General features: G+C 43.6%; 1 protein-coding gene across 1 annotated transcript; it reads left to right on the top strand.

The window, feature by feature from the left end:
* Positions 1-17033: 17033 nt before the first annotated feature.
* Positions 17034-23061, top strand: POMGNT2 (protein O-linked mannose N-acetylglucosaminyltransferase 2 (beta 1,4-)). Its single transcript, XM_077809298.1, has 2 exons — positions 17034-17118; positions 20807-23061. The coding sequence occupies exon 2, from the start codon at positions 20899-20901 to the stop codon at positions 22633-22635; it is 1737 nt and encodes a 578-aa protein (XP_077665424.1). The 5' UTR covers positions 17034-17118; positions 20807-20898; the 3' UTR covers positions 22636-23061.
* Positions 23062-24333: the final 1272 nt, after the last annotated feature.

The following is a 24333-nucleotide window of genomic DNA, read 5'->3' as shown; positions in this document are numbered from 1 at the left end:
TTCTCTGACTTTTTCTGTTTTTGGATATTACATGTTCACCTTTCCTCCATACACTGGGTGTTTGGGTGTAGGTTGTACTTCTCTCTTGCTTTCTCCTCTTTTCCTGTGCTTTTCTTTCTCGACCGCTTTATTTCAGTCTCATCTCCCTTTTTTATGCCCAAAATCCCCACTGGCCCTTAGAGTAGAAAATGAAGTTTAACAATCTGTCTCAACCACAAGGTCTCTTTTCCTTCTTTTTTTTAAAAAAAAAAAAACAGTTTACAAGAGGAAAAGTCAAGTGTTCTGCAATTTTTACTCTTCCTTTTTAAAGATTCTCCCTGAATGTTGAAATGCTGAAATGTTCTTGCTAACTTTATTTTTTGCCCGATTATGGCTTTGAATACTATTTGACTCTCTCTCTCACACATTCAGAACCTTATTTGCTTGTACAGCCATGAAACTATGTATAAGCTTGATTTCGTAACCAGTTGATGTTCTTGGTTCTGTCATACAATATTTTGGCTCATCCTTTCAAAACACACGTGGAAGTGTCGTCTTCTCCCCCAGCCCTTGGCTGTGTCATGTGAAATTTAAAAAGAGATACAGATAGTCAGTGACAGTGTTGACTGTGAGGAGGAGTTCAGCTGAGTGCTGCCTCTTTAGTTGTTCGATGTCTTTTAAGAGTGAAAGGGCCTGGGGGGCATTTTGGTGATAAACAAGGGTTTCTTGGTTCTTTGCATGAGTTCAGCATCCATAAAGCTCAGGTTGCTGGCACCCTGCCCCACCCCACAAGAGGCTGGGATTGCAGGAACCTCACCTGCCCCCCCACAAGGGGCTGTTGCTGTTTGCTACAACCCTACTTGCCAGCCCCCCCCTTCCCGTATGAGCCCTTCCTCTCCCCCACAAGGGGCTGGCATCTCCACTCGCCCCTTCCCACAAATTCCTCTGCACCGCACTCCCCCCCCCCCTTTTTTTTTTTGACAATAGTGGACATTTGTTCTGTTTCCTCTTGCCAGCTGATCAAGTTGGCAAGAGCAAATGGGACCAGTGCCCCCTTTTGCCAAAAAAAGTTGGGACAGGGCTTTAAAAAGGGACTGTCCCGGCCAAAACAGGATATATGGACACCCTATTCAAAGGGGATGTTTTGAGGGTTACTCCTACTTCGCATAAGGGTTGCAGAATTGGGCACTTAGGCCCTATTTGATTTAAGCCCTTTAACCCATGCTTTATTTTAAGCTATCGATCTTCCTCTGGGTTTTGTACTGCTGCCTATCTCTTGTAACAGTGGAGCACCTTCTGTATAGAACGGCAATTGCAGAGTGTCTCGTGGACTTCTTGGAGTCTCTGTCTCTTCTCCCTTTTGGGGCTCTAGAAAGCTCTGCTTGGTTTTGGAGGAAGGGGGTTCTTTGTCTTTGCGAGGGAAAGGTTGATGCTATGAATGACTTTCTGGTTATGGTGGAAAAGTTTTATCCAAAAGGAGGGCTTGCAGCATTTCCTAAAGGTCTCATCCTCGGGATTCCAATCTCAGTTCCATTGTAACTGCAAACCATTCTACAGAACAGTCACAGCTGAGGCTTTCCATGCTCAGGCAAATGTGTCAGCTGTGAATCAGTTTTCACTCCGTCTGTGTGTTTGCTGGTTGCTCCTGTCAGATCTTTGCTTTGACACTCATCCTTAAGCCCACCCCTGCAATGTCTGTGTGATACGCGTGATGTCCCAGATGATAGTAAGAAGGCTGCCTAAAGGCAGGTGGTGGAATAGCCCTCCTGCCTGATGCACCCTGTCTCTGGGTAAGTATATTGATACTTGCCATCATCGCCAATTAAAAACTGACTACAAACTGGTTGTCAATTGTAGTGGCAACAAGTAGGAGTTCAAAGTCTGTGCAGAATGAAAAAAGAGCAGGAATGTCATGGCTTAAAAAACTGGGCACAAAACTACAAAGGCTATTTTAGATTTCTCCAGCACTTACCCAAGGGTCTCCATACCAGGCACATGACCATCAGTCCTGGGTCTTTTCCACAGAAGAGTCTGTGAAGCTGGGTCTTCTACACAACAGTCTGTGTCCCTGATTGCATTCTGCAGCATTGCCAATGCAGGGAGATGTCCACTTTGAAAAATTATATTTATTTGTTTGTTTGAGATAAATCAGATTTGGCCCAGAAATCTTGCTGTTGTGACCGGCATCATTTTCTCCTGCATCTTTCACAGTGGGAGGGAGGGAGAACCAAAACCTAAATAAAATAAAAGCCGCACTAGGATCAATTTTCCTCATAATTTCCTTTTGTGCTCTGCTGCGACTTTGGAAAGGAACACCTGGGGAAAAGATCTGAACCTACACCACATGCCTTCAACGCACCTCCACATAACTGCCCTTTGTTACAGAGAGATACCGGCTGTCGTTCCTGAGTGGTTAGGCAGTCCTTTATTCAGCACTAATACTATTGTGCGAAAGCCTTCGTATTGCAGAAGAGTGAGTGTGGGGTGTTTTTTTTTTTTTGTTTGTTTTTTTCCCCCCCAGTCCTGATGATGCTGGTCACTTTTTTCGATGGTTTGTTCTTGTCCCTACTCCTTGCATCTGACTGTTTTGTTCTTTGCTTCTTAAGCTATTACTCCTGTTCATGCAGAGAGCTGAGAGTTAATAGAAAATGCAACTGTTCTCCCCATTCTCTATCTGGTACAGCACATATATGAGGCTACATCACACCTGGGGTCCCAGGATAGTAACAGTCCTCCATATACAAATATAGTTCTGTGCCATGATGTCTACAAGTAAATCTGGAGAGCAAGTTGCAGTGAAGACTTGTGCTGCCAATATTATGGGGGGGGGGCAGAGTGAGGGCAGCCAGCTTCAGCAGTGTTACTGAGCATGCTCAAGCCCAACAGCAAATCTGGGGGGGGGGCAGGGGGGAGAGAGTATTTGACCCCGCATGCTCCCGCACCTCCCCATGTCACCTCTGGCAAGTTGTTTTTTATTTTATTTCTTTAGACTTTTATAAAAGGCACCAATTAATCATCTCTCAGTGCACAAAACGTAAGAGCCATCTTTTCCTTTCTTAATTACAAAATTTGGCATGAGGGTTAACAAAGTTGAGCCCCTATTCAGGAAAGCGCTTGAACACCTACTTAACTTTGGACATGTGCCTAAGTGCCAGTGACATCAGGGGGACTTAAGCATGTGCTTAACTTTAAGTAAGTACTGAATATGTGCTTAAGTGCTTTTCTGAATCAGGGCCATAGTGATGAGGGTTTTTATTTTAGTGTATTTGTCATATGGGCACCCAGATACAATGATAATGGGCATAGTATATCCTGTATTGCTAGATGTTTCAGTATATCCTGTATCGCTTTGTAAAATTACATTTGCTTTGTTCTGTGCCGGACCTATAACTTGTGGGGTTTATTCTTTGTAGATATGTTCCCTGTTAATATAGGGCCAGATTGTGCACACTGAGAGAGGTGCATGGAGAAGTCCTCCACTTGTGACACCCAAATCCCCTGCGTGGAAAGAGTGTTGACTACCACCACAATCCTACCCTCCAGAACCCTTCAGAGGGCACACTGTGATGCTCAGGGCCTGCCAGGGAAAGGGTAAAGTTTGGGTGGGCCAGGGCAGGATGGAGCTGGCTAGGGAAGACACCTATTGTTTCCCTCATGGACCCCGTGGAAGTTGTCCAGCTGGTATCTGTGCCTCAGGGGCACTCAGGGTAAGGTAAGGTCAGAAGGGTCCCTGCTAGCGTGCCTCCCCTGGACAAGAGGAGTCGGGGGTGGCGGCACTGGGAGCCAGAGGTACAGGGGTGGAGGTACAGGGTCTGAGCACAGATGGGCTTGGCCTCCTGTGAATCCCTGGCATATGCCAAGTTTAAGTATGGATTTTCCACAGGGAACAACTCCATCCCCCTCCTGCAAGGATGATCCAGGGGAATTTCCTCATGGAGTTTCCTTTTAAAAAGGTCCCCTCCCACAGCTCTTACTGCATGCTGGGACAGTCTGGGCCATACACTTATTTATTTATTTTTTTAAATGCTGTCTTTTCTCTAAGATCACAAGCAATCTATTTCTGTCCTTAAAGAGTTTCCTTTTTTAATTTGGTGCATTTATGTAACTTTGCCCAGTCTAGAAATTGTGTGTGTGGGACAGGAGCCAACTCTTCTGCATCCCACTCCAGGTGGAACGCTCTGACTATTCTGCAAGACGTTAATAATGGGTCAGCCATCTGACACATGAAGCCATTGTATTAAATGAAATATACTTTAGGGCTAACTTGCCTCTGCATTTAGTAACATGGTCATTCTCGTAGGACTGTGTCCTGTGCATTGGCAAATCAACTCTGGAGGAGTTGCGAGGTACACTATGACACCTACAATAATATTATTGATGATCTGACCTCAGTTTAATCTTGCTTAAGGTAATATTTGCCTAAGGCTTTGTGAATTTCTTTTGTGCTCTGATCCACAGCCTCTAATTACAAATTGAATAAATAAAAAGAAACCTTTAAAAATGGTTTCCTTTGTTGCTCTGCCTTGATGAATACGTATAAGTCTAATCACCATTCCTTACAATTTTCTGGCTGTCAAGGGTGTGAAAGGTTTCTTGCTGGCTATTGAACTGTAATTCTTGCATATGACACCTAATGCATTCAGAATGGCATACAAATAATTCAGTGTATTCATCACGCTTCTCACCATTGTGTGGAGCAGGTCACGTTGAAGTTGAGAAATATGATTCATATTGTTTTCTTCTTTTCCCCTGTCAATGGCAGCAGGAGCCCTTAGAGCAATATTTGAAACAGAAAATGCGTGGCCTGCAGCCATGTGGTGGTGTTGCTCTGCTGGGCCCTCTGATGCTTCTGTAATCAGATAAGAGCCAAGGTAGGCATTGTTCTTTTCCACATGGTACATCAGACCACAGCAGTTATGTGCTGTGCAGAGTATTTTAAGGAAATGTCTGAAACTGTTCCTATAGCCTATTTGGTCCTTTGACCCAAGCCCTGAGTTAATTCTTTTTAACTATAGATATTTTGTGGCCAAACATAAGGGCTCAAATTCTCTGCTGCTTTCCACCTTGCATAATGGACCTGTGCAAAATGAGCATAATGCCACCAAACCAGAATACTAGTGTATTACACTCATGCTACACAAGTGTCAACGGCCACACAAGGGGCAAGGTTGTAAGACCCAGATTTTTTTTTAAATGTTGTACTAATACCATATGGATGGCAGTTTATGGTGACTGCGTCTCTATTAGAGATTCTCTAGCAGAGAGAGCAGTTAGTAATATACGGCCAGCAGCCCCCTTCCAGTTCATAAAGGAAGTGAAACACACCTCTGATACAGTATAGTCAGTCTTTGCTTTTACATGGCCTGAAATGATGGTGTCCATTGTGATGCTGTGCTAGTCACCTGCAAGTATTTTTTGTAGAGCGACTTAACAGATGCATACTCCTGGTTTGCCTGGAAATACTATTTTTTGATTGGGCTTTCCATACATTGCAGCTGCCACCACTGCCTCCTCCTGAAAGCTATTTCCACACTTTTCAAAATGTTTGAAGTACTAGGACTTTGTTTCGTGGGTTTTGTTTTGTTTAGGGGGAGTGGGAAAGCGTGTAGCCTCTGAACATAATGGAAAACAGAAGCTTAATGAGAAGCCAGATGCTAAAAACAATCCCATTATAATCTTGCTGGGAAACAGAGGCATGTTATAATTTGTACTAAGACTATTATGGTCCACTTATAAGAGAATGCATAAGCCAGTGAAGACAATAGAATGCCCCCCATTCCACCTCAGATATTCACATTTATAGGAGAGTCTTCATTTTTTTTTTTGTGCTTGAACTGCCTCGTTTTCATGATCCTATGCTAGATTTCATCTTTGCACTTTCTGCGATTATTCTTTCTATATAGTGTCATTAGGGATATATATGTATTTTAATATCCTGAGAATGACTCTTGATGAGGCTTTACCTTTTCCAAAACCTCCACAGCTAGTGCAGGCTTCTTCTGAGCTACTACCTTGATGATGCTGTAGGGCTCTCATTCCACCACTCCAGTTGCAGAGTGTTTTGGGGCATGTGCTGGGGGAGAGTTTCTTTTCTCAGCATCTTCCAGGTTGTAACAATCGATTAATCCTCCCTGTCACTTCAGTCTTTGGCACATTTAAGATGTACTCTCTCTCTACTGGCTCCAGCATCTTGGTTGGTCCATGGGGCCAGATTCAGTCTTGGTGTATGCAGTGACTTGGTGAGAGTTACCTGGGAGAATTCCTTTGTGAGTGTCGCTTGGCGGATAAGGCACCGGACTTCAATTCAGGAGATGCGGGTTCTGGTCCTACGTTGGCGTGGCCTGAGCAGGTTTATTTCACTTCTCTGTGCTTCAGTTTCCTCATCTGCAAAATGGGAACATGTTCCTCTTGTGATGTCACACAGATGAAGGCCTAATATTGGAACTGAGGTCTGAGAATTGACCAAGTGAATCTTTTTCTAACCCCATGTGTCTCAGTTATGTCTACTTCCTTTATTGCCATGCCAGTTTTTATTGCGGTTAGCAGTGTATGGCCTATGCAGCTATGGAAGAGTGAGCTGGATCCTGTCCTGTCTTGTGCGCCAGCCAAATAATCTGTTAAATACTTGCCGCAGAATTGTTACTACCGGTGATGAAATGTGGACAAGAATGAACACTGCCTGACTTCCTGATCTCAGGTTCAGTTAGAAGCATGGATGCAAAAACCATCTCTCAATTTGTAAAATGAGCAAACATGATTTGGAAGCTACTGAGAGAATAAATATGAACCCCTCTGTATCACTCTTCTCACCATGGCTCCAATCTTGCAATATATTATAGGCAGGTGGGTTGCTGCATCTATCTGGAGCCCCACTGAAATCTGTGGGACTCTTCGTTGGTGCAGCAGTGCTCCTGCATGCAGCTAATGGTAGGACCAGAGCCAGTGTCACACTTCAGTACAGTCAATGTAACTCCGAGCAGGGTGTGAAGAGATTTAAAATGTGGAAAATTCAGATAGCTAGTATACTTCTCCTCCTCAGCAGATGTTATGTAATATGGATAGATAACACAAAGCATGTGCATATTTACATTGGTGCGTGTATGTAGGCGACTACGTGTGTGTGCGTGTGTGTGTTTTTTATGAGAATAAACATATATCAGTATAAAATAAATACGTATAATGTAAGTATTCATTTATATTTTAGCTGTTTTGGCCAGCGCACTCCCTTACCATGCACACATTTGAGGTCCATTTGGAGAAGGTGATCAAAGCGGAATTTTTCATTTGAAGTCTCTTGGGAGAAAATACTATTCCCCCATCAAAATACTTTCCCCTTTGGAATCTTGAGTTTGTGGTTGAAAGCCTGGCCCTGTTGAAGTCAATGGGAGTTTTGCTGTTAACTTCTGTGAAACTAGGTTGTCTGGAGCCCTGGTTTCAGTACACCAAGTACCACTGTCGCCCTGTCTGAAACCTGACATTTGTCAACAAGACAAGGAAGTGTCTAGAGAGAGATGGTGGGTGAGGTAATATCTTTTATTGGACCAACTTCTGTTGGGGTGAGAGACCAGCTTTGGAGCTTACGCAGAGCTCCTGGTCTAATAAAAGATATTACCTCACCTGCCTTGTCTCTCTAATATCCAGGGACCGACATGGCTACAACACTGGATACAATGAAGCTTCTAGTAGTTTGACATGTTTGTTTGTGTGTTCCCTTTTTAAATGGAAAAGTGCTTTTCATTTTAAAACACTGCAGGAAGAACAATTTTCTTCTGGAGTGTGCTTCTAGGTCCATAAATAATAAATGTTGTAATTGGGAGTGATGCAGGTTCTCCTGCAATATCTATGTACAAGGCAAAGATTCCATAAACAACACTTTTTCCTTGCTGCTTGCCCTCCCTTGGCCTAAAGAAAGCTATTCAAACCTCTCTGCCAGTCTGTTTATGTGTTAGCACTTTTTGGGGGATTCCAAAAGGTTAATTGTTTTCTTTACGTGGTGCTGTGTTTAAAAGTTGAAACTTTACAATGTGAATTAAATATTTATTGATCTCTCAATGAGGTTTGACTAGCATTCTCCTGGCTCAGGGCTGGTGTGCAGTGGGCAGCTTATTTAACTGCAGTCTGGGGCTGCAACAGTTTGTTTTATATCACACTAGTAACAGACAAATAGTTACTATTACAGGGGCTTTAAAATCAAATTACGTTTAACTCAGTTAACAAGGCCCTGATCCTGGGTGGACCCCCCCCCACCCCCCACCCCGTGTCCATGCAGAGCCCCATTCATTTCAGTGGGACTTTCTGGTTATGTTTACATAGCTGCTGGGAGGTGTGAGTCCTGGTGCATGTAGACAGACTTGCACTTGTACATCTCAAGCTAGTGCACTAAAAAGAGCAGAGTGGACGCTGCAGCACAAGGAACAGCTTGGGGTAGCTGCTCGAGCCCAAGTTCGGGTCGCCAGTTCTGGTTGGACGTATTCCTGGAGGTTTCACTCTGACATAATCTTTCATTGGAAATTCATCTTTAATTCCTGGAGTCTCCAGGATTGTCCTGGAGGGTTGGCAGCCTTAGTCCAAGTCTGCCCAACCCTCTCGGTCCAAGCTCTGGCTCTGTGCTGCAGTATCTACACTGCTGTTTTTAGCACACTAGCCTGAGCTGAGCTAGCATGAGTCTGTTTACCCCTGCTGGGAATATCACCTCGCTGCTGCAGTGTAGACATGCCCTACACACAAAGATCTGTCTACACACAGCTCATGGCACGGTGAGCATCACACTGTCATACTGTTTCTGGCTCCAATTCAGTGAAGTCCTTTAGCTTGTGCTCCATTTTAAGCATAAGAGTTGGCTTCTGTGGGACTGTGTGCTTATAATTAAGCTTGTGCTGAAGTGCTTTAATGGATCAGGGTTCTCGTTGTAAACCTTTAACCTTGGGGTTATATCTTAAAGGGACATTGAGTTTGACAAATGCCAAAATTCCATTAAATTATGGGGGATTGGGGAGGTTCCCTGTGTTGGGAGGACATTGGAAATCTAAGGAGTACTTGTGGCACCTTTTTATTTGAGCATAACCTTTTGTGAGCTACAGCTCACTTCATCTGATGCATTCAGTGGAAAATACAGTGGGGAGATTTATATACACAGAGAACATGAAACAATCGGTGTTACCATACACACTGTAACGAGTGTGATCACTTAAGATGAGCTATTACCGGCGGGGGGGACCTTTTGTAGTGATGATCAAGGTGGTCCATTTCCAGCAGTTGACAAGAACGTCTGAGGAACAGTGGGGGGGGGGGAGAAATAAACAACGGGAAATAGTTTTACTCCGTGTAATGACCCATCCACTCCCAGTCTCTATTCAAGCCTAAGTTAATTGTATCCAGTTTGCAAATTTAATTCCAATTCAGCAGTCTCTCGTTGGAGTCTGTTTTTGAAATTTTTTTGTTGAAGAATTGCAACTTTTAGTCTGTAATCGAGTGACCAAAGAGATTGAAGTGTTCTCCAACTGTTTTTTTTGTTATAATTCTTCACGTCTGATTTGTGTCCATTTATTCTTTTACGTAGAGACTGTCCAGGTTGACCAATGTACATGGCAGAGGGATATTGCTGGCCCATGATGGCATATATCACATTGGTAGATGTGCAGGTGAACGAGCCTCTGATAGTGTGGCTGATGTGATTAGGCCCTGTGATGGTGTCCCCTGAATAGATAGTGGACACTGTTGGCAATGGGCTTCGTTGCAAGGATAGGTTCCTGGGTTAGTGGTTCTGTTGTGTGGTTTGTGGTTGCTGGTGAGTATTTGCTTCAGGTTGGGGGGCTGTCTATAAGCAAGGACTAGTCTGTCTCCCAAGATCTGTGAGCGTGATGGGTCATCCTTCAAGATAGGTTGTAGATCCTTGATGATGCGTTGGAGCGGTTTTAGTTGGGGGCTGAAGGTGATGGCTAGTGGCGTTCTGTTATTTTCTTTGCTGGGCCTGTCCTGTAGTAGGAGACTTCTTCAAAAAGGCTGACAAAGGAGGTGCTGTCTTCGGAAACCAAAGTTCCCATTGAAATAATTAAGGGGCTGATCTGAAGACCTGTAAAATCAGTGAAAAGACTCCCAATTGACTTCAGTGGGCTTTAGATTGGGCCTTGAAAGTCTTGCGTGTGCAAGGACTGTAGAATTGTGGGTCATGTTGACTCCAGTAGAGGCAGGCCTGAGATAGATATAGCTGTTTCCATGTGTAGTTAAAACTTTGAAGCTCCGTATGGGCTGACTATAAGCTCCTATCCTGACCCACAACACACTGTCCTCCTACCTCTGGCCCCTGCATTGCCAATGTACAGTGAGGTGAGTTAAAGACAGAAAGATGACTCTGGGTAGTCTCACTCTGTTTGCAAGATCATTTTTGCTTGTTCTGTATGGGAATGCTAAGACAGAAAAGCAGCGCATCAGAAACCATATGTTTTAATCTGTGCCTCAGGAATGGTATTTCCATTAGATTCTGGTCATCTTGTCATCAGACTTACTTTGAAGGTCTTGCTTTGTTAAGATCCTTTGTCAGTTTTATAGAATATTTAGGTTGGTTGGTGTGGTGTGGTTCCCTCCCCCTTGCTTATTTGGTTTTTATTTGTCTTTTAATATTCCAAAAAATCACACTCAACCCCCCTAGATCAGAAGCAAACTCAGGTCTTAATCCTGTAAATACTTTCACATGTAACTTTACAAATACGAGTAGTCTCTTTAAGTTCAATTGGACTGTGCAGTAGTATTATGTACGTACATTAGGGTTTACAGGATCCGATCCAAATCAGGGCATGTGGTGCTCCTGGAGACCATTATGCTAGAATTGGCCAATTAGTTAATAGTTCCAATTGGTATAAATCCAAAGTCTGAAATTACAGTATGATCCAGTGTATAGGTAGCATAAATCCATTTAGCCTTCTCCCTAATGATTTATAGTATGCATTTAAAAAAGAATTGTAGAGATGCTAGCTTGACTGCCCTAGGCTGCCCTTCCTACACATTTTAAAAAAGGGCTCCAGGTAGCATACAGCTACCGTTCATAGCTGGGAGTTTTTCTAACAGAATGCCCCTTACCTTAATTATTCACATTTTGTGTATGTGGATGGGGCTTTGTGCTTTCTCCTTTGAGCAGCTAGAATAATTCTTATGAGGAGCAAGAGAAACCCTGCATCTCGTCTGAGGGCAACGATTTTTATCTTGTGTGTATGTGCACGCATGCACGTGTCATGGTAAGGTTGGGGCTTTGCTGTTGGGAGTAGTCTCAGTCATTCCATTGGTTGCTGTGAGACTACTCCAAGCCATAAGCATTTTGTTCGGTGGTGTTTGCAGAATTGGCCTCTTGGGTCTGGACCTGAATTCAGGATCAGGGACTTGACAAATCAAAACTGGGCACGAGTCTTCTAAACTAGTCTGATGGACTGCATCAAGTGTGGAGTTGAGTTCTGCAGACGGATGCTAGGAAAATCACTCTGAGCTTGCCCCCACCCAGTGCACTGAGCAGCAATTGCTCCTATCTAACTTGAACCCTGTTCAGTGTTTTCATATTAAATACAGTTTAATTTTGTGACTTTCGTAGCCACAAAAACTGTTTTCACTGTGAAAGAGTTTATTTAAAAACATGATCCCCTATACTCTGAAGGTGTATGCTTGTCGCACATTCTATACGGAGCCATTCGCTGACCCTCATAGCTAGGAAAGCTCTTACAAGTTGCTGAGGGAGTTGCCAGAAGGCATTTACAGTAGCTTTCTCCTTTTCTGGTGATTGGCATTCTTTCTGCCCCCCCCCCCCCCCCCGTTTGTTTCTTTGTGTGGAGCCTTTATTTATTTATTTTATTTATTTATTTACCTAAAAGCAAGCTCTGAAGGGGGGGAGGGGAAAACCACCCAGCTTTGTCTGTGTCCTAAACATACTCAGCTTTGTAAAACAGCACCGTTGTATTTGTTTCAGTGTGGCTGCCCTTTGGGGAATTTGCAGGAATACTGCAGCAAATCATCCTGCATGCAAGGCTGACCTCTGGGAGGCTAACAAATTGAGGTGAGCCAGCTGGAGGGATAGGACACTGCTGATAGACAGAGCATGCTCAGAGTCAGCTAGGGGAGAAAGGTAGCTCAGTCTGCAGTTGGTGCACTGGTTACTGCTCTGGTAGATATTTTTTTTTGTTGGGAGGGGAGATTGGAGAGAGGGTTCCCCTGCAAGAAATAGATTTAAGATTTAAGATTTTTCTTTTTCTTGTGAAAGAGAGAGGCATTGGATAATGTTTCCTTTTATATAGCAGATCAGGTATGCATGCATGTGCTGAAATCCTAATCCGTTAGGGATAGCGCTTTTCCAAGGATTAAGGAGGTTGCAGATGCTCTGAATTAATGTACTGCTTTGGTGAGTGTTAATTGTAATCATTCTCTGTTAGCTGTCGAGCTCACATACGGATCTGACTTCAATTTTGCAGGTTGCTCTGTTTGCCCACCTTTTTATAGTGCACTTCTTGGGTTTTTTAATGTGTGTATCAGATCATTGTTCGAATTAATTTGTCTGAATTTTTCCTCTGTGGTTGTGTGAGTGATCAGTATTTAATTTATAATCCCCGCCTTCATGCATTTTTTTTGTTTTGAGTATTTTGGAACAAATGATATGTGGGGAGGAAATCCTGTTTCTGATATAGACTGAATTCTGGGCTTCTTAAGAAAAATTTCTCCACTTGACAGTTTTACTGTCTCTACAGAACATGTCACTGTATAGCCTGTCAACCTACAAGGCTTTTAATGTTCTTATTGGCTGTGCTGGGTTGCTAACATTTTAGGCTCCTGTTTAGAATTTCTAGCACATAGAAACTGTTCCAGACACCATGCTAAATGGGAAACCTGAACTGCTCATACTAATTGTTAAAAAGACAATTTTGTACTATCCTTTTAAATTTCTATCCAGACAGTACCCAAGCTGTTCCTTTTAGGAGGAGGAGGAAGACTATAGAAACAAATGGCTACCAAAACCCAGAGTCACTGAGATTCATATTTGAGTGCATTTTGGTATCAACACTTTCTGGATATTCATATTAGTTTTGCAGGATTAGTAAATTCTTTTTTTCCTTGGAGTTATTTTTTAATTTATGGATAATTGTCTATCAAATTTCTTATTAGTGGTTTTCCTGACATGCATTTTTATTGATAATGAAGACTTGTTGCTTACAAAAAAACAGGGGAAAGATCCTGCACCTTTTTTTCTGATTGATTAGCATCATTGGCTCCAATATAGCTTGATTCATGTGAGAGAAGCCATTGATTTCAGTGGGATTACTTATGTGAGTAATGGTTAACAGGTGTGAACTGTTGTTAACAGTTTCCTCCACCTATCCTTCATCAACTAGAGTTTTTTGGGTTGGTGAGTCTTCAAGTGCTACGGCTCCCAGGCATGTACCCAGAGAGGCATTGTTAGCTCTCCTGCCAGTAGTTTTACTTAAACCCCCAGCTGCTGAAGTCATGTGGTTACATGACAATCTCAGCTTTTTGTTGTTAGTGAAAGTTTCCAGCCTTCCTGATTGTGGAGAAAAGCTTTAAAACGGGACCCCTAAAAGCTTGTAAACCAGAACACAAATAAGACTCAATTTATTTAAAAATTTCTTAATTTTTAACTCTGTCTCCTGATGTTTTGTTTTTGTTTTGTTTTTTTTAGACCCTGACTTTCAATATTTGGGGTTGGCAATACTGCATTTCTGACCCTTTTAGAGGCCAGGCATTTTGATAGAAGAGAACAGTATGAATAAATATTATTTCAATAGAATACAGTAACTTGAAAGTTACTATCCAGCTCTGAATGACTATGAAAGAAATCGATTACATGAGGGAATTTTTTTTCCCAAAGGCACAACTGGTAGTTAGGTGCATGGGCCAATGGGCATTAGGCATCTAACTGCTATATGTGCCTTTGAAAAAAATCTTTCCCCCTTGTAGCGTACTTTATTTTCCTTTTCATAGTGAAGATATATTTGAAATGGAGAACATTTAACAAAAGGAAATGTTATATGGAGAACCTGCCTTCTTGTTTGCCATCTCCTAAAGAGCAAGGTTTTTGATTTAGATGAAGCCTTAAAATTAAAATAAACCTGTTTTGTTTATGAATGTCAGTGATACTGAGGTGTCTATAAAATAATATTTTAAACATTTCTGATGATTACTTTTCTGATATAGCCCTATTTTTAAAATCCCATTTGAGAATTGAAATTTCAGGTGTTCTGCTTTATACATTTCTCTTCTAAGGCAGACTTGATTAATGGTATTTGCTACTTCAACTACATGGCTTAGTCCCTTCTTGATTTTGTAGTTGTTCTACAAAGCTGCTTTTTTCTTTAAAAAATCAGCACATCTGTAGTTTCCTGCTTTTTAGTAAGAAATTTACTCACAAAATATATCAATTTCTTAATATACAACACTTTCATTGGATAACTCAATGGTTTATGAACATTACTTATTTAAATCACATGATCAATTATGTACAGTACATAAGATGACGAAACTGAGGCACAGAGAGTTTGTGACTTGTGCATGGTCACATAGCAAGTCAGTGGCAAGGCTAGGAATAAAACCAAGAACTATTGACTCTGTCCTGTTTTCTCACCAGCCCTTCCAGATATTTCCCTTGTGACCATAAAAGAAGCAGGAATTCACAACTTTGTGTGTGTGTGTAGAAGCTCTTCTACTGGAGAAAGGGAAGAGACAAGAAGGCTTGTGAAGTCTACTAGAGACTTTGTTATGCAGATTGAATGTACCTGGAAAGTATTTAGGCTATGTCTACACTATGCACCTTTTAGCGACACAGCTGTGCCGCTATAGCCATGCTGTTAAAAGATGCACAGTGTAGCTGCTGTTTGTCGGCAGGAGTTGAGTCTACTTTTTTTATTGTCCAAGCTGAGTGAAATGCAAGAAATAATCATAAAAACATGGCAGAGAGACTGCTCTTTAAAATTCTTTCAGTTGCAATAATCTATGGATGTTATGAATAAGATCTTTTTAAAAATATATTAATTTTGACAAGAGTGTGCCCCTTTAATAACTAGTTTCAGCTACCTCTCTTATTGAAGCAGACATCAAAGTGTTGCTGAACAAGGCAGCACCTACTGTAAGCAGGCTGGCTTCAAGCATGAATATATGGTGTTCTGAAATAAGCACCCATTAATGGAGAGAAACTTAGTTACTGTATCAAATCTTACATAATGGTAACGAAAATCCTGCAAGATAGTCTAATTGCAGCGTAGACATACCCAAGCATCTGCTTCTGGCCTGTGCCAACTAACCCAGGCTGTTGGAGCTTGGGCTATGGGGCTGTGGCGTAGATGTTCCAGCTCAGGCTGGAAGCTGAGCTCCGGGACCCTGCGATGGGGGAGGGGCCCAGAGCCTAGGCTCCAGCTTGAGCCCAAATTCCCACACCATAATTAAACAGCCTCGTAGCCTGAGCCCTGCATTCCCAAGTCATCTGATACTGGCCAGACGCAGGTGTTTAATTGCAGTGTAGACAGAGCCTCTATGAAATGTGCACTTTCTGAGCAGACGTGTGCTGCTGAAGGGTTTACTTGCTTATCAGTAATAAACATTAACTAAAAAGTGATAGTTGAACTGAGGTTTTCTGAGGATAGGGAGCCATGAACACTAGTTAGCCCACTTGCTAAAGGATGGGAAGGGGAGGCTGCTGGCAGCTCACCTTCCCGTAGGTGCCTCCTCATTGGCCATTTTAACTAAAATTAAAGCAACCAAAGACAAGTTGGCGCTTCCTCAAGTCTCTGCTCTTCTTCAGTCTCTGTCCACTCATCTTTCCTACCAGAAACTAGAGAGGCCCCTCCAACTTTCTAATCCTCCTGGTGCTGAGTGTGCTGTGTCTTGGCTCCATGCCTCAGCTTTTTTTCTGCAAATCTCTCTTATCCCACTTTCTTTGCACCCAGACCTTCCCATCTCAGCCATCACACTCCCAGGCATCAGCTGCTCCCAGCCATCATCAAGCTTCCTGCCAGGGCAGTCTGCTGGTTGTGATTCTCTCTCTTCCACTCCTCTCCAATAACCTGTCTGTGTCAGGAATCGTCAAGGGAGCCTCCTTTGGGGCATCATAGCCCTTTGAGCTTGGCAGCAAGAAGGCTCCCTGTGCTTTTACAAGTGTTCCTTCTGGCGAGGCTCTAATCTGTGTGCTGTCATTTCTTCCGGTGCTGCCGAATGAGAGTTCTTGAACATTTCAAAGCACTGTACAAACGTTGGTCAATCCTTGCAGTATCCTTGGAGACTGAGATGCATGTTTCTGTAGAGCAGAGGTTCTCAAACTGCAGGTCATGACCCCTCAGGGGGTCGTGAGGTGGTTACATAGGGGTTGTGAGCCCGGCCATGTGTGGGGACTATCAGCCCCGAGCCCTTGTTAAATTAAAATTACCCCGCTCCCTGTTTCTAATTTATAAGGGGGAGTGTTCACACTTAAAGGCTTGGTGTGAAAGGGGTCGCCAATACAAAAAGTGTAAGAACCACTGCTGTAGATTGAGGGCATGGCACTGAAAGATGCCATGGTGGGTGGGTGGATTGGGAGGGCTGGGGCAGGAAAGCAGTTCTGAACCATTACGCTCCCATTTTCCCCCCGAGGTTGAAGAGCTGTTTGAAGAACTGAGGATGAGTGGCATTAAACAATCCATCTGGCCTGTCTATAGCACTTTTCATGCTCAAAGTGCTTGCAGATATTAAACTTTCCTCCCAACACACCAATGATGGAGAGATGCAAAATAACTCTCATGTCGCAGGAAGGGATTTGGAGAGGTTAAGTAACTAAAGTTATTTCCATGGTGAAGGCTGTCTCTCTTACAGGGAAGTGTTAATTTCAAAATTATCTACTTCCTCATGGCAGGTATCCACATCAGAAGACCCTCCTGACAACTGAGAGAGGCTGAGGAGCCAGTGGATTTGGAGGCTTGCTGGCTGGTCCTCTTTCCCCTGGATGTGGTTCATCCTGACTGGGTAGAGGCCCATACATGAAACAGTATGGGACACCTTACACTACCACTATTTATGCTGTACCTTTCTGTGAATGAGCAAAAGACTTCAGCCCTTAGGGCTATCCATCCAGCATCTCCCCTAGCGCTGTGTTCACTGAACGTGTAAGAGAGAAGAAAATGAAAGGTACAGTCCTGCAGAAAATGAGCAAACATTCCAGAAAAATCCTAAAATTGCAGAATCCACAATTCAGTTGTGCCAGTGACTTTTTTCTCTTTCCTCCCTAAATCCTGCTCTTGGCCAGTTTTTCTTTGTTCACCTCCAGCAAAAGCAGCCTTCCGCCAAACAGCATGAACCAGGATTTATGCATCTCTCTAGGCAGCTGGGAACAAGTATGATGATGGAGTCCTTCAGCAATGCTGGCTTTTAACAGCCATCCCTGAAAGTTGGATGGCTAAAGAAAACACACTTGCCTCCGCTAAGTGCAGAGGAGTGAAAGATTTGCTGTAGGGAGGGGAGGAAGGAAATCCGGTAAAAAGGATGTTAAAAAGCAGAATTATTTACTACAATAGTTGTACAGGCACTAATGCAACAATGTGTAAAATGACAGATTTTTAACCTGTGTATTTGTAAAAGAGATCCGTCCGGGCCATTTTTCAGACATGGAGTTAGAAACCAATCTTAAACTAGTTCTTATGCTGTCCCTTGGGGGCTGATAGGATAAAGAAATATTAGAATAGACTTTTTCTCTAAGGAGGATGGCATGGCTCCCAGGGTTTTTAGTGAGAGAGACAACCTTCCACCTTGGGGTTTCCAGTTGAGATCTAGATGAGTATAGGAGTGTTTGAAGATTGATACCTCAGGTGACTCTTTGACCTTTTTTTTTTCATGTTAGAGTAAAATAAGTTAAAGGCCTGATTTATTTGTCAGAGGTGCTGAGCACTAGCAGTTCCCGTTGACTTCAGGAGGAGTTTTGAACACTTAGTGCTTCTGAAAAACCGATGTTAAGGTTTGTGCTGCCCTCAGATTGACCCTTATTTTAAGCATTTTAAATTCTTCAGAGCTAGAGGCTTTCTTCCAGATCTGCCTTTTATATACTGAGTAGCATGCTTTGAAGGAGGTCACTTGGACTCTATCTTCTTCTTTGCTGGATTGATATTGCTAATTAAAGCAACTTCCATTGTGTACGTGTAGCTAAAAAGATGGGCTGTTTACATAGTCTAATACTATTGCTAGATTATTTACCAGAATATCAAAGTAGAAAAAAGAAAAGGGAAACATGCTTTGGAAACAATATACCCAGCACTGAAGTAGAACTGTAGATCAACAAAATAAATGTAGATCGACCTGCAAGTGTAAGATCCTAGCTCTTGGATTATTCCCTCCCCTCAAAACTCAGTGGCCTTTTCTACACTTACAGGTCAGCATCAGTGCAGCTACACCAATTGATGGCTATTAATGGTGGAGCCTGGGCTGTTCTGAGCATAAACAAGGCCTTGGTAAAAGTTTCAACGGTGCCACCATTGGTGACTCATAAAATCAAATGTATCTTTCTTTGCCTTTTGCTGTCTGGCACTTACTGAGCTAGATACTCATTCAGTCTACCTGCCAGAGGAGATGGACTTCATCTCTGTTCCCAGCAAAGGCTGATCCCAAACTGAAACTTCTGTTTTGATCTCCAAAGATCACCTCTACAATCTGTCTCCTTAACAATGAGCTTAGACTACCTATAACTTCCAAATTCCCCTGGGGGGCGGGGGGGGGGGAGGTGTGCCTGTGCATGGGCATGCATGTCTGTGTACGTGTGTGTGTGTGTGTGTGTGTCTATATGTGTACACATACATATATACTAAGTCTGCCTATTATATTATTCTGAGTTTGCTATCAACCTGCCGTGCAATTCTTTCCACAGTTCAACAATATAGAAATAACAAAACCAATGTACGTCTGGCTTAGAATGCAAAGGGATCAATACTAATTCATTGGACTTACCTAAGCATTTGTGAGTTTAAACTTACAGCAAAATCAGTTTTAAACTACTCCCTACAAATAAAATTAGAAATGGTTTGGTCAGACATGAGACCAATCAGATATTGTCCTTCCAATAATTCCCCCTGGGTCTTGGTTACAATTTATTTGCAATCTGATTAACAGTGAATATGACGCATACTGAAAATTGGAGCTCAGAAATGCTGCAAATGAATTGGTGCATAAATTGAAGTCCTAAAGAATATAATGTAATTGATGCTCAAACATAAACCAATAACAAACCTAAATGAAAGGAGGCTGGTGTCCTCTCAAATGGAAATTGCCAAGACCTCTGCCATTGGAAAAAGGGAACACTGAGTCCCTGCACCAGCAAGCACATAGAGATGAGTTTAGGGTCAGATTTTCAAGTGTGCCAATTTCAATGGGAACAGAGCTAGGCTAATGTTGAATGCCTTTGAAAATGTCACACTTTTGGGGGAGGGAGGGGGAGGAATGCCTGGAATGTGTTTCTTTTAGATATGTCAAAGGTTAGCTGTACTGGTGTGAGTCAGCTGCACCCTTGCTGGACAAGGGTGTGTTCATTTTAAAACAGCTGTGACCCCTCAAACAAAGAGCCAAACTTTCTTCTGTGCAGATATTTAGGACTAGACAACTCAGACCCATCGATCCTAGGCTTCAGCCAAGAAACACAGTGTAATTTGGAAGTGTGAAGCCCCATCCATCCTCCTGGGCTGGCTGTGCTCTGGGCCAGTGTTATGTTGCCATGAGGTAGAGCAGCCTCAAGGATGCACTAAATTACTCTGGCTGTCAATAACCCCAAGCCCTGGGCACTCTTCCTATGCCAGAAGCTGGGAGGGGAATGGAGTAGGAGCAACTCCTCTGTGTTGCTGTGGGATACCCTGGCAATTGGCTTGTGATTGGGTATGCTACTGTTTGACTGCTCTGTATTGGTGGCCTGGCACAATGTGGGCACAGCATAGCTGAGGATCCAGACCATTGTTTTCATTCACTCTTTCCTTTTATTTGTTTGGATGAAGTTGGCCCGCTCTGTTGTTTACCAATGGATCCAAGAGCTGTGTGACTCTCCGGAGGTTCTTTGCATCTACACATCCACCCTGCTAACCCCTCTCTTCCAATATCGGCATGATTCTTGCATCAGCCGCTGTTGTTGCGCCTTCCTTCCCATGCCGTTCATGGCCATGCAGTAGCCATCATGTAGGAGGGGTAACAGATGATGTGTGAGGCAACATTAATGTCTGGCCAGATGACCTCATGGGATCATACTTTGGAGAGAGGAACCAGCTTCATTTCCTCCCACCTCCCCCCCCCCGACCCCAGACCTGTGGAGTTCAAGCGATGAGAAGCCCTGCTGGAGTCACTTCTCGTGGGCTTGTAGAGTCTGCTGTGGAATCAGCTCCCTCCACCTAAAAGCCTTTTGAAAAGGTCCCAAGTGACGTGCCCAAGACCACAGGGGAAGGCCATGGCAAAGCAGAGAACTGAACCCAAGTCTCTCAAGCTCCAGGCTAGTGCTCTAAACACTGGGCCATTTGTCCTCTCTACTGAACTACCCTATTGTAAATAGCTTGAGAAAGTTAGGTTTGAAGCATATTCCTAATGAAAATAATTGCTTAGATTGCCTAATGCATATGCACAAAATTCATCTTACCATTTATTTTACTTAAATGGTAGAAACTAAAAGAAGAGGGGAAGCTGCTTTTCATAGCTTCTCAAAATCCCCCCCCCCCGCCTTTGAGTTCAGTTTTGGACAGTTTCTTACCTGCACCTCTCTCCCATTTCCGGGGGGGAGGGGGGTGTGGAATGCTGAGAAATTTAAAAAAAAAAAAAAGATTCCAATGGCTTCTTTCTTTTGTTTTGTTTTCCGCAGGACTTTGCTGTCACCATGTCAAAGAGGATTAATGATGTTGGCTCTTTCCATTGTGTTCCCCACCTGTCGTCTTGGTAGGATCTAGCTGCAGAATGAACATAGCAGCAGTGTTTAATGCCCTGCTAGTGTCTGCCCTTGCAGCTGTGCTTTGGAAATACATCAAGCTGCGAGAGCACGTCTTCGTGCTTGAAGAAGAGCTGGTCCTCACTCGCCAGTCCCAGGAACTCTCTCAGGTCCAGATTGACTACCATGCGGCTCTTCAGGCCCTGGTGGAGGACGGTACCAGGATGGTGTGCACAGGCAGGATGCACACCGATCGCATCTGCCGCTTTGAGTCCCTCTGTTACTCCACTGAGGCAGAGGAGTTTGTCTTCTTTCACAGCAACGCGTCAGTTATGCTTCCCAACCTTGGCTCCAGGAGATTCCAGCCTGCCTTGCTTGATCTCTCCTCGGTGGAGGACCACAACACCCAGTACTTCAACTTTGTGGAACTGCCAGCTGCTGCGTTGAAATTCATGCCAAAGCCAGTCTTTGTGCCTGATGTGGCGCTCATCACCAACCGATTCAACCCGGACAACTTGATGCACGTCTTCCACGATGACCTCCTCCCGATCTTCTACACCATGCAGCAGTTCCCAGACTTGGATCTGGAGTCACGACTCTTCTTCATGGAGGGGTGGAGTGAAGGCCTGCACTTCGATCTCTACAAGTTACTAAGTAATAAACAGCCACTCCTCAGAGAGCAGCTTAAAACCCTGGGCAGGCTCCTTTGTTTTACCAAATCTTATGTAGGGCTGTCCAAAATCACCACATGGTACCAATATGGATTTGTTCAGCCACAAGGACCAAAGGCAAACATCTTGGTTTCTGGTAATGAGATCAGGCATTTCACCAAGTTCATGATGGAGAAGCTGAATGTCAGCTTGGAAGAAAGTGCCAGTGAGGAGTATATTGTAGTATTCAGTCGAACAATCAACAGACTTATCCTAAATGAGGCAGAACTAATTTTGGCACTTGCCCAGGAGTTTCAGATGAAAACCATTACAGTCTCCATAGAGGACCATTCATTTTCTCACATTGTACGTCTGATCAGCAATGCATCCATGCTGGTCAGCATGCACGGAGCCCAATTAGTGATGTCTCTCTTCCTGCCAAGAGGGGCCACAGTCGTGGAGCTCTTTCCTTATGCAATCAACCCCGAACACTACACCCCGTACAAAACACTGTCAACGCTCCCTGGCATGGATCTCCAGTACGTTACCTGGCAGAACACTGATAGGGAAAACACTGTAACCTTTCCTGACAGGCCATGGGACCAGGGAGGAATTGCTCACTTGGACAAGGCAGAGCAGGAACGCATCATAAAAAGCAAGGAGGTTCCACGGCACCTCTGTTGTCGGAACCCGGAATGGCTTTTCCGTGTCTACCAGGATACAAAAGTCAACATCCCTTCCCTTATCCAAGTGATCAGGCAAACTGTGAAATCAAAGCCTGGACCCAAGAAGCAGAAGTGGACTAGTGGTCTGTATCCTGGCAAGGTCAGGGATGCTAAGTGTCAAGCCTCTGTCCAAGGTACTAGTGAAGCGAAGCTCTCTGTGTCTTGGCAGATCCCCTGGAACCTTAAGTATCTGAAGGTCAGAGAGGTGAAATATGAAGTGTGGATACAGGAGCAAGGTGAAAACACTTACATGCCTTATATTTTGTCACACCAGAATCACACCTTTTCAGAAAACATTAAGCCATTCACAATATATCTGGTGTGGATCCGCTGCATCTTCAACAAAAATCTCCTTGGACCTTTCGCAGATGTACTCTTGTGTAGTACGTAACCCACTCTCTCTCATGTGTCGAGTACTACCATGCACCCCACCACATCAATGGTTTTAAAAACCTGTTGTCCTGTAGTTTTTTTAGAGGGCTGAAGAAGACCAGACCATGCCAATTCCTAAGTGCCCATTTTATGCATTTAATGTGTGTGTACTCTAGGTGGCATTTATTTCCATTTGGTGTAAGAGCTGTCTGTTCCTGAAAGTAACCTCCAGAAATGAAACTGCAAGCTGAATACCTATAATTGAAAAGCAGAATGGAAGTGAATCGCGTGTAATTTGGTAGTGATTTGACTCTTTCTGTTGTGCAGTGAATATTTAAGTGCAGCATTAAACTACAATTAATTATATGGCTATATGGACAATTGTCGTCATCTTTCGCCATTGTAACTTTTTAAAAGCTGTATGTGTAACCCAGGTACAGGATTTGGTACAAGAGTATTCATTAAATTATTGTAAGCCTCTTCAAGAGTACTTTCCTCTTCGTATCTGTCAAAATGATTGTTTTGTAAGAATTATCCAAGATCATGGTGAAAAGTATGTGTGGGTAGCTCGCTCACGCTCTCTTTCTCTCTGTTCTTCCCCCCACCCCCACCCCCACCCCCGCCATATTTTGGCTGAGCAGAATAGGACTGCAGCATCAATGCTGTTTAAGATCTGGTTTTACTCTACCCCAGTAGCAACACATAAAGCTGTTAAAAGGGAGGCGCAACAGATGGAAGATGAAAAGGGATGCGATGGGTAAAACAGCTGAGTGTGGGTGGGTAGTGCAAGCAGTAATTACTATGTTTTAAGGTCTGTTTGCGTTTTGGAAGCTGTAGGCTTGTATACGGTTCTGTAGGATGGGTGGGGAATGGAGGAGGGAGGGTGGTGGGGACAGTTTACATCAACTAAATACTTTACATAAACCTTTTGTTTCCTGAAATACAGTATAACCCTGTTCATAACAGCCACCAAGGGACTAATAATTCTATGGACACTTTAACAGGTGGTTGCTTAACTCTGATTAATAGGTGAGCTCCCTTATGGGATCGGAGATTTTACTGGCTGTTAGTAGACAAGACTACAGTTAGCAGGTAATCACTAGGACATGTATCACTCTATTATACCGAAGAGAAATTGTGTGCTATTGGCCAGATTCTGATCTTGGTTACACCGAAGTCCAGAAGAACTCCACTGAACTCAGTGGCAAGGACATCGGAACCTTTTGCAGAAGTGGGGGGGGGGCAAGGGCAAAGTGGATTCCAGTGTCCCTTCTCCCATCCTGTGCTCCCTTCTTCCCTAGCTCTTGTGCTCTCTTGCAGTGCCCCCTGCACACTGACACCTGGTGCAGTCTGTCTCCTACTCTCCAGCAGCTGCACTTAGCTTGCTGGGAACCAGCTGCACAGCCCATCCTCCTTCTGCCCTTCCCACCAGCCACCGTCTGGCCCCTGCAGCACGGTGAGCAACTCCCCTGCTGCAAAGCATAGTCCCTGCCAGCGCCGCTATGTACCTTCCCGAGGCTTGCAGTTTGGGAAGGCCATGGCCCCTTGCCCCCCATCCCCACCCACTTCTGGTTCTGGTGGTCAGTGGAATTATTAAAGATTTACACTGTGGCTCAATGTAACCAGGATCTGGTGCTATGGTTTTATCCTCTTAATTTGATGGATTTCTGGGGCTCTGATAAGGGTCAGCTAAGGCTCTATCCTGCAATTATTCAAA

The sequence above is a fragment of the Eretmochelys imbricata genome, chromosome 2 (genome assembly GCF_965152235.1).
Source record: "Eretmochelys imbricata isolate rEreImb1 chromosome 2, rEreImb1.hap1, whole genome shotgun sequence".
In the NCBI taxonomy this organism is placed as follows: Eukaryota; Metazoa; Chordata; order Testudines; family Cheloniidae; genus Eretmochelys; species Eretmochelys imbricata.
This window is presented reverse-complemented; position numbering and strand designations above follow the sequence as displayed.

Bases quoted from the DNA above. Each gene is read 5' to 3' on its own strand.
- POMGNT2 (XM_077809298.1), top strand. From the start codon at position 20,899: ATGAACATAGCAGCAGTGTTTAATGCCCTGCTAGTGTCTGCCCTTGCA.